General features: G+C 37.8%; 1 protein-coding gene across 2 annotated transcripts; it reads right to left on the reverse strand.

Annotated features, from left to right (window-relative positions):
* Positions 1-1,707: 1,707 nt before the first annotated feature.
* Positions 1,708-6,510, reverse strand: LOC131346443 (CMRF35-like molecule 3). Of its 2 annotated transcripts, XM_058379874.1 has the most exons (6): positions 6,318-6,510; positions 5,592-5,912; positions 4,751-4,855; positions 4,249-4,347; positions 3,217-3,248; positions 1,708-3,131 (listed from the first exon to the last, which is right to left on the reverse strand). In XM_058379874.1, the coding sequence occupies exons 1-6, from the start codon at positions 6,355-6,357 to the stop codon at positions 2,895-2,897; spliced, it is 834 nt and encodes a 277-aa protein (XP_058235857.1). In that variant the 5' UTR covers positions 6,358-6,510; the 3' UTR covers positions 1,708-2,894. The 2 variants fall into 2 exon arrangements, with proteins under 2 accessions (XP_058235857.1, XP_058235858.1); XM_058379875.1 differs by lacking the exon at positions 4,249-4,347.
* Between the last annotated feature and the right edge of the window lie 4,449 nt (positions 6,511-10,959).

A 10,959-nucleotide genomic window follows, 5' to 3' on the forward strand; every position in this document is an offset into this window, starting at 1 on the left:
ACATTTGACCTGCTGAAAGAAAACCACTCAGGAAGTGTGTCTGTTTTAAAAGTTGAGCGGAAATGTCACCACAGAACAGAAAGGAAAGATCAGAAGAGATATGAGTAAAGAATGATTAACTTCATTACTATAAAACTAATGAACAGTGGAGTTGTGTACTGCAACATGAACTGTGATGTCACTTGTTTGTTGTTTACTCTCAGTCTGTGGTGAGTTCTACTACATAATAGTTTGTTTGTAAAATGTACCAGTTTTAATTGTAGTGTTCTGTTTGTGATAATTGTTTTTTTTATTTGAGTGAACTAGATATACTCTGGATTGGTACATCTACTAATATACTAAATAATGAGGCACAGTGACATTCCTCACAAGAACAGCTTCACTCTGAACAGAAGGCCCCTACTGCCCTCTAGAGAACAATCCCTGAATTTCTCTTGAATCCAGATGGCAACTGAAACTTTACATCTTTCTGAATCCAGCATGTTTTTGTGCTCATGTTCTGGCTATGGTCTCAGTGACACTGAATTCACTGTTGTATTTTAGCTCATTTAACCTAATTTACTGAAAACTATGGAAGCAAACAGTGAAAGCTCTTGGAGGTTGCTTTGCTCCAGTTTTGGGTTCAGTGAACAATGTGCTTACTCGAGTTTGGGGGTTTGTCAGTCTTACTCACCACAGTCTCCTTAAGCAGCCAGATATGAATCCGATGGGATTTTTTCCGTCCTCCCAACATTCCGAAATATTAACAATGAGCAGTTAGACCTTCTGGATCTATTCTCAAGATTGTCAGGTAGGTCCAGGAGAGATGAATTCTGTGTTTTACTCTTCTAGAATTTCTAACCTTTTCATGTAGCATGTCCATGGAGCAACAGTTTAATGGAATCATGTATGACTTGCCATGTTCTCTCTTAGGCTGTTTTGCCAGTTGTCTTGACAGGTTGTCTGTGTTACCTTTCTTACACCAGATTAGTGTTGCTGCTGGTGTCAATAGCTGTTATTGTTGCTAACTCCCCCATCACATTAGCACCAGACCTCAGTGCTGGAGCAGTAATTTGTTAGTGTTTAGAAATGCTTTGCTTTCTGTTCTTGACTTGGTCTCTTTGGGCTTTCTTGGTACTGACTAACAGTGTGATGTCATTTATTAAGAGTTGGGTTGTTGCTGCCTTTGAGAATATAACATGAAAATGGAAAATGTCATTAATGTCAAGGGCTTTGTTCTAATGTGGAAAAGCACCACTTTTTCTCAACATTATCGTACATTCATTCGCTGTAGCACTAGTCAACATTCTGACAGGTATGCACTCTCTTATTTTTTAATCATGCCACTACAAAAAAAAGTGTAAAACTGGACCATGTTTTAACCAGCAATAGTTATACCAGTAGCCATTATCGTGTCTGTAGTCAAAAGAGAACAATCAAAGAGAAATTTCTTCAATATTTTAATGAAAATGAAATTAGAGTTATAAGGGGTTTTTTTGCATTTCAATTTTGTAAAATAACAAGGAAATTTTTAAAAGAGCTTTATATTTATATTTTATATAGATCTTATATTTACAACAAACTGAAAAAGTAAAAGGTATGATGAAACAAAATATCAATTATCAATCAGGCACTAAGTTTTTTTTAACAACCACAAGTTAAGGTATTCAATTAAAAATTACAGTACATGTACATGCAGTCTTGGCATCATATGTTGGATAGATTAGATGACAAGTTGAATTAAGGTTCATTTAGAAACTATTAAAAAAAAAAAAAAAGAAGAACAGCAAATGAGTTATCCAACAGATCAGGCAAAATGTAACGTTACAATCCACCACACTAGATCACAAAATTCCGGACTTCTAGTAGTTCCCAGAATATCAAAGTCCACAAAAGGGGGTAGAGCGTTTTCGTATTTAGCTCCTAAACTTTGGACTAGTCTTCCTGACAGTGTTCGGGGCTCAGACACAGTCTCCCAGTTTAAACATGGACTAAAGACTTATCTCTTTATCCTGGCATACATCTAACACATCCCATAACCTTGTGCTCCAGTACATCTGATTAAATGCACATTATCATCTAGTGCTGCTAATATTATGAACAGCAGCTACGCTAATGCTGTTCCATTATTTCCCTTCTTCTACCCATCCCGAGGCATACAGAGACTGTGCCGGCTCCAGTGGCGTCCGGAGATGGACCAGCTCCAGCCGGGTTCTGCTTGTGAGGATTGGGGTATTCAAAGCAACGCTGCCAACCTTATGTGGACGACAACAACCTCCTTATTAATTTACATAATATTCTACACATGTATCGGCATCACACAACTGACTACACATAGATGCACAATATAATCACACTCTCCGGAGTCACCCAAATAAGGATGAGGTTCCCTTTTGAGTCTGGTTCCTCTCAAGGTTTCTTGCTCATACCATCTAAGGGAGTTTTTCCTTGCCACAGTCACCTCAGTCACCTCAGGCTTGCTCACTTGGGATAACATCTAGTAATGTTTGTCTGTTTATATGTTTGTTGTTTTCTTATATTGTTTCTTATGTAAAGCTGCTTTGAGACAATGCTCATTGTTAAAAGCGCCCTACAAAAAAAAAACTGAATTGAATTGAAAAATGTCTGCTGGGGAGGTCAGTAGTGTTTTGGATAGTCAGCAGTGTTATCCTGACTTGTCTTAGTTATTAGTGTAAGAGTTGGATTCTGGAAGACTAAGTCTAATTGGTTATTAGTAAAGGTCAGTCTTGAAGGCTTAGATTCAGATTGCTTTTGGTAATGGTTGGATTTTGGTAGACTGAAAGTCTTAAAGTCAAAAACCTTACAGAAAACAAACAAACAAACAATTAAGAAACAATAATCACTTTGGCAGTTAAAACCAGCCCACTTGGATGGTGAACAGTGGTATCCTAAATCTAATTGGTTTTTGGAAAGCTCAGACTCTGGTAGATTGAGTCTCGTTGGTTACTAGTAATGGACAGACTCTGGTAGACTGAGTCTGAATGGTTATTAGAAATTGACAGACTCTGGTAGACTGAGTCTGATCGGCTGGTGGTTGGGTCTAGACTCATGTAGACAGTTTCAGGTAAACTGGAATTTTCTCTTGCTTGGACCGGAAGTAAATTTTGGTCATTTTCAGGTTCTTTATTTGTCTGAAATGGAAAAAGAAATCATTAAAATGTTTGTAAATAAAGTGTTTATGAAAGTAATTACCTGAAGCAAATCACTTGCATGTACCTCTCTGGATGATTGTGTCAGAGTTTCAGAGCCTGCAGAGAGAAGAGAAGGGCAGCAAAGTTCGGTTTAATTTGAAATAAATATACAGATCATTCTGAATATTGAGACAGTGACATTTTTTTTTCTTTTTTTGTTTGTGCACTCCAATTTATTGGATTTCAAATGAAGCCCTAATGCCGAGTTCACACTACACCATTTTAGCCCTGGTTTTTAGTTGCTGACTAGTTTTGCCAAGTTGCAGACAAATGCCCAAAATCGAAGGCAAATTGGAGCTTGTGCACTTGAGTGACAATTGCGCAGTGTGAATTACCAAAGACTCGCTCTGAGCGAATCGACAATGAGTCGATTGTGCAGTGTGAAAGGAGTTCTGACTGAAAAATACAGCGATGACCCACAGCCAATGAGAGAGCAAGAGGCAGAGGGAAGTTCAGGGAGGAGTTATAGACCACAATATCAGCAAGCATGGCTTCAGTTGGAACACAATATAACAGTTTAATAGAGTTTATAGGTTTTTATCAGAAAAAAGTTATATCAGAATATATACTGTAAGCTTTACAATCACATAAAACAGAAATAAAGCAGAAACATTTGCTTGACCAGCCGCATCAGCAGCAGCACATTGCAAAATTAATAATTTGCTCATTTTGCAGAACACACAATCCTTTTTCCCCACATTGACCATTTGGCTCACAAAATTTTTGCAAGATCATCTCACATGTGATCTTGCGTTATTTCCTTATTATTTCTCACATCGTGTTCGGTTGTGAAACGCAGTTTGCGGACCAGACAGAGTTGTTGGTGATTCTTCCTATTGTGAAGCCATGCAGTGTGAACTCTCCTGTTGCCGATCCATTGTGCAGTGTGAACATAGCTGCAACTGAATGCTACCCTAGATAATCATGCAGTGTGATAACAACAGCAATCCGATGACTTTGAAAATCATGCAGTGTGAACTTGGCATAAGTTTAAAAAAAATATAAAATTGTTGACTAATTTACAGGTGTGTGCAGTTGTACGGGGTGAATCTTTTACCTTGACAAGTTATTTTGCAGTAGATTGCTAAAATCACACCAACAACAAACAGCCCTGCACCTGTACTGATCATGACGTAGTTAGCTATACCTGGAATATCTGTTCAGGAAGTAAATGTTTAAGAAAGAAGCATAAGCATTTCAAGAACACATGCAAACCAAAATATCACTAGAATTGTCATTCTATTGTCAGTGTTTGTGGGGGGAGTGTAGCAGAAGAAGAAGATGGAAGGTGGCCATGTGGGACTGGACAGCCTGGCACACGATATATACATAATTCAGTAAATTCTAAATTCAGTAAATAAAGAAATCTTGATTTTAAAAAGGTAAATGCAGGAGTATAAGCCCGGGCAGTGTTATCTTAAACTACTGTGGATAAATGGTACACCTGTACAATGATGGAGTGATGGCTTGGTGATTAACACACTGATAAAAGTAGAACATGATGAATGACATAACAGATATGTGGCAAGTTCAGAAGCACTCCAGCGAAAAATTCTTACCTGTTGTTTTGAGTGGGGCCTCCACATGCACTGGACTCATGATATATGTTGAAGCAGAGTGTGTAGTGTGCATGGACTGGGAGACAGTACTGACAGTAGGATCATCTGAAAGAACAGAAATCATCATCAAGCTACAGTCCTGGTTCTCATTTCCAAAGTTCAAATTTTCACCCACTGTATGAGCCTCATTTATAATTTTTCAGAACGAATAGGTGTAAATGCTTACATAGCCCAGGTTTATAAAAGGTTACCTGATTTTCTCACATGGACACACTGATAAATGCCAATACACCATAAATTTCATGTCACAGCTGATTTATCTTTAGAAGCACTCCCATAAACAGCTTAGAGAGACCTGAAAATGATGAATAAATGGAGTAAAAGTGGCTCCTGTACAATGTATGCTAAATCTCCTATTAATACAGCTGAGCCTTGCAGCATGTTAGCTATCAAAGACATACAGGAACACTTTTTCCCTTTTATATGGTGCCATTAATTTTTGCCCTATTTAACTGGATAATCTTATTTATCTGAATTTACAAAACTGTTTTGGAATTGGTTTAATTCACAGAAAGCATCGTGGCCTACAAACATGGCTACTACTTGTTACAAACATGTTGCAAACAGAATCGCCATCATATCATGCTGAATTTTAACGTGGATGTAAAAGACACTTAGTGAGTCTCCTTATAGAGAGATTTAGACAGACTCATGCATGAAACGAAAGATACACTTTTCCCCAACGAAACAGATTTGCATGAATATATTTCTTGTCTAAATTCTCCAGCAAATGATTCTCAAATGATGTGTGATCTTTTTAAATTCATTGTGTAACACTCACCTGTTTTAACCAGCAGTAGAAGCTTTGTGTAAATATCAGTCACTGTCTGCTGTATCGTACACCAGTAAGTGCCTCCATCCTCAGTTCTCAGATCAGTGATGGTGATGATGAAGACTCTGGCTGTTGTGTTGTCATACAGAGAGAATCTGGTGTCTTTAGGAGGAGATCCAGACTGAACAGGAATGTCTTTAGTCCACAAATAGGAACATTTACCTCTGCAGAGATACTTGATGTTCTTTTCATATCCAGATTCATAGGGGCATTTAATCTGAACTGATCTTCCTCTGTATCCAGTTACTGTAGTTACAGCATCAGTTCCAGCTGGAGAATAATATACAGTGGAATGAAATATGATCCAGGATGATGGTGCATCATATAAAACCAAAACTAAGCACAATATCCAGAAATATTACAGTGTAAGAGAAGAGCCAGGTACACAAGTAATGTGTGTGTGTCTGAGAAGCTCATCATATTTAACTCTAGAAACACCCAAAGGTCTGTTCCGATTGTTCATCACTGCTCCGTATTGATAGTTTTGGAGGTATTATACTGTATAATGTATGAGAACAAGCATATTATTATTAACCTATTGTTTATTCTATGAACTTCACCAACTTGTGCTGCTACTCAAATATAATATACAAATTCTGACCAATCAGATTAAAAGCATCCAATCACACTTTAGCATAATGCTGATATATACAAGGTTATTTTGCTTTTACTTACCTATTATCAGGTAGAAGGTGAAGTTGAGGAGGATCTTCATTCTATATCCAGACTCATAAACTACATTTCATAGAATAAAAATAATTTATAAAATGTTTTTATTAATTATATTACAAAACTTTGCTGTCTCTGGCTCGAAGCCTGTGCTGTGTCTTTTGTGTGATTTTGTTGTTTTTGCATGCAGCAACTTGTCAACTTCCACTTTTGAGCAAGTGTGACACAAATATTGAGAAACAGCTTCCTTTAAAAAAAAAAATACAAGAGGAGGTAGATTAAAAATGGAGCTGGTTGACTGAATTATAGTGAAGTTTTGAATGACTGAATCTTGACTGTGCCCTGAATATATTCTTATGATCTGCCCCCATTCAAGCAGATCATAAGATATTCTTAGGACCTTCTTGCAGAAATGTTGTATTTAATGTAAACCATTAAATATTTTAGTTGTGTTTTATCGTTAAGTTGGTGAAATTACAAAAAAATTGCATAAGACTGTTTGGTGACCGAGAGCAGGGAAGTGTGTGTTTTGTGGGTAGTGTAGTCCAGGACAGCCATGTTTGTAGGAGTCTGTGAGTGGTGGTGATGTAACAGTTAATCTAGACAGTTAAGCTAGACATAATTCTGCTCATATATGTTAAATCATATATAATTTCCTAATATATGTTAAATCATATATATATATATATATATATATATATATATATATATATATATAAAATGTGTGTGTGTGCGTGTGACTGTGTTAATGGTGTAATAGTAGACGCTGTGAGCCAGATGGGTGGTTGCTCAAGGCTGCAACAGGACCATTAGTTTGTTAAAAAGACAGCTCACGATGACACATCAGTCAGCAGCGAGGCTCCATAAGACTGCTGCTCTAATTATATTTTTCTCTGTAAATTACCATGAACATATAATGGGCATAAATCTAAATAAAACATACAAGAGAAAATGAAATAAAACTTTACATTCACCTCAATGCAGTGAAACAACAACCTTAAGTGACCTATTTTATATATTTTAAGAAAGAAGAGAGATAGAACGCAATCTTAACGCATGTCTCTTAAATGACACATAACTCACGCACTAATGCTAGCGCCTTATGCTAGCACTAGTGGCTAATACTAGCAGCTAATGGTTTGCCCACATAAAACAAGAAAACAACAGAATAAAACACATACCTGTGACAAACAGGACCATTGGTTGGTTGAAATGACAGCTCACGACGACACAACAGTCTTAAATAAAATAAAAACAGGTTTAAAGTTTACAAGCTCAAAACAATAAAAAGAGTAAATAAGACAGAGTGCAAAACTGCTGCTGATTACATAGCAGTGCCCCCTAATGCAGTAATAACCAATAGCCAGCGTTCCCAATTTATGTAAGGATTTAACTAATTATTTTAGTTAAATATTTTAGAACTTTGTGGCATGTTCTGGCCTGTTAGGGCGGGACGGTGTCCATCCCACTCAGGAGGGTGCTGCTCTCATTTCTTGCAGCATAGCACATAGTCTTAGAGCAGATCTAGTTAATCGGTGACAAGCCAGGGCCAGGGAGCAGACAAGCAGGCTAATCCGACCGTCTGCTGGCTGCAAAGAGTCGTCACTCAGGGTTCATAACATTGTGACTGTGTCTGTTCCCCAAACCAAACGAAAATGTTTTAACAATCAGAAAATTTGTTTTATTAACCTGACTAACATAAAACTAGATGATAGTGAATGTACAGCCAGCACCTTTGATCTGAAGCTAGGACTGTTAAATATAAGATCTCTGTCAACTAAAGCACTTATAATTAATGAACTGATTACTGATCAGGAGTTCAGCGTTCTTTGTTTAACAGAAACATGGATTAAACAAAACGAGTATGTAGCATTAAATGAAGCTTGTCCGCCTGGCTATAGCTATATACATCAACCGCATCTAACAGGCAGGGGAGGAGGTGTCGCAGTTATTCATGATAATAAGCTAAGTGCCACACAAAAACCCAGACATCAGTTCAACACATTCGAAGTTCTTTATACTAACGTAACGTATGCAGCTACAGATAATAAGTTCACAGAGTCAATTCCACTAATTGTTATTTACAGACCCCCAGGGCCATACTCTGAACTCCTCAGTGAATTTGGAGATTTTACTTCAAACCTTGTTGTTTCTTTAGACAAAGCATTAATAGTCGGAGACTTCAACATTCATTTTGATAAGCCAGAAGACTCTCTGAGAACAGCAGTTGTGTCCATCTTAGATTCATTAGGTGTTAATCAAAAAGTAATAGGACCCACTCATAATGGAGGTCACACTCTGGATCTCATTTTTACATTCGGATTAAATATAGAAAACATAGTCACTCTTCCACAGTCGGAAGCTATCTCAGATCATTATCTAGTTTCATTTAGAATGTGTCTTAGTCACGAGATGCGCAACTTGGCGCATTACCGTATGAAGCGTATATTTACGTCTGCTACTGCAGAGAGATTTACCGATAGTCTCCCAGAATTATCACACATGATTGGTTCACCTTCTGACCCTACAGAACTTGACCAGGCGACTGATTACCTGGAGTCATTATTTCGGAACACCCTAGACACTGTAGCTCAACTTAAAAGAAAAAGAAATAAAGACAAGAAACTAGCACCCTGGTACAACGACCACACACGAGCTTTAAAACAATCAGCTAGGAAACTAGAGCGTAAATGGTGTCAAACTAAATTAGCAGTATTCCAGATTGCGTGGAAGGAAAGCCTTCTGAGAATCAAAAATTCTCTTAGTACTGCTAGATCAGTGTATCTCTCTGCCCTAATCGAAGATAACAAAAACAATCCAAAATTTTTATTTAGCTAACTAGGAGTAAAACCACTGTAGAAAAGCGCACACCATCTACATTTAGTAGCAATGACTTCATGAATTTCTTCAATGAAAAAATTGACAATATCAGGCAAAAAATTCAGACTATTAATTTAAAACCATATTATTTGATAGATTATCCTTTAGATAATATAACTATTTCTGATCAGAGCTTAGAGTGCTTCACTCCACTTCAAGAGCCTGATCTAATTTCACTAATTTCTTCTTCAAAATCTTCTACCTGCATCCTAGAGCCTTTACCCACATCTTTCCTTAAACAGATATTACCAGTAGCTACTGAACCCCTTCTAAAAGTAATTAATTCTTCCCTAAGCACTGGCTATGTGCCTAAATCTTTTAAGCTAGCAGTTATCAAACCCTTGATTAAAAAACCGGACCTCGACCCCGTCAGCTGTCTAACTATAGACCGATATCAAACCTGCCCTTTATCTCCAAGATCCTAGAAAAGGCTGTAGCACAGCAGTTATGTTCAGACCTGCATAGAAATAACATTTATGAAATGTATCAGTCAGGATTTAGGCCTCATCATAGCACAGAGACAGCACTGGTTAAAGTGGTCAATGACCTGTTACTGGCTTCTGATCAGGGTTCTGTCTCCTTACTGGTGTTACTCGATCTTAGTGCAGCTTTTGACTCCATTGACCACACTGTTCTACTTGATAGACTAGAACATGTTGTTGGTGTTAAAGGAACAGCCCTCTCCTGGCTCAGGTCTTATTTGACTGACCGTTATCAGTTTGTAGATCTACATGGTGACTTCTCCATGCATACCAAGGTTATGTTCGGTGTTCCACAAGGTTCTGTCTTAGGCCCACTGCTTTTCTCCCTATATATGTTACCCCTTGGTGCAATTATTCGTAAATATGGTATTAGCTTCCACTGTTATGCTGATGACACACAGCTATATGTTTCAGCTAAATCAGATGAGAGACACCAGCTTATTAAGATAGAAGAATGTGTAAAGGACATTAGACATTGGATGGCCATTAACTTCCTCCTGCTTAATTCGGACAAGACAGAGGTGCTTGTACTAGGACCACAAGCAGTTAGAAGTGAACTTTCTGATTACAGAGTAACGGTGGATGGTCTTTTGGTTTCATCTTGTCCAGCAGTAAAAGATCTTGGTGTGATTATTGATTCTGGTCTTTCATTCAAGCTCATGTAGATAATATCACTCGGGTAGCCTTCTTCCATCTTAGGAATATCGCTAAGATAAGAAATATGTTGTCGCTGATGCAGAAAAATTAGTTCATGCTTTTGTTACCTCTAGGTTGGATTATTGTAATGTCTTACTGTCTGGATGTTCCAGTAGGAGCATACACAAGCTCCAGTTAGTCCAGAATGCAGCAGCTAGAGTCCTAACTAGAACCAGAAGATATGAACACATCACCCCTATTTTATCCACACTACATTGGCTCCCAGTCAAATTTCGCATTGATTATAAAATACTGTTACTGACCTTTAAAGCACTAAATGGTCTCGTGCCGCAGTATTTGAGCGATCTTTTAGTCTTTTATGATCCTCCACACCTACTCCGATCAAAGGGTGCTGGTTACTTGGTAGTACCTCAAGTAGCAAAGGCTACAGCAGGGGGCAGAGCTTTTTCTTTCAAAGCCCCAAAGTTATGGAAAAGCCTTCCAATTAGTGTTCGGGATTCAGACACAGTCTCAATGTTTAAGTCTAGGCTGAAGACATTTGTTTAGTCAAGCTTTTAATGTATAGTTTTCTTAGGTAAAGGAGCAGATTTGGAAGGTTCATGGTCATAGAGTGTTTGGTGTACTGGGAT

Source organism: Hemibagrus wyckioides, linkage group LG26 (genome assembly GCF_019097595.1).
Source record: "Hemibagrus wyckioides isolate EC202008001 linkage group LG26, SWU_Hwy_1.0, whole genome shotgun sequence".
Lineage (NCBI taxonomy): Eukaryota > Metazoa > Chordata > Actinopteri > Siluriformes > Bagridae > Hemibagrus > Hemibagrus wyckioides.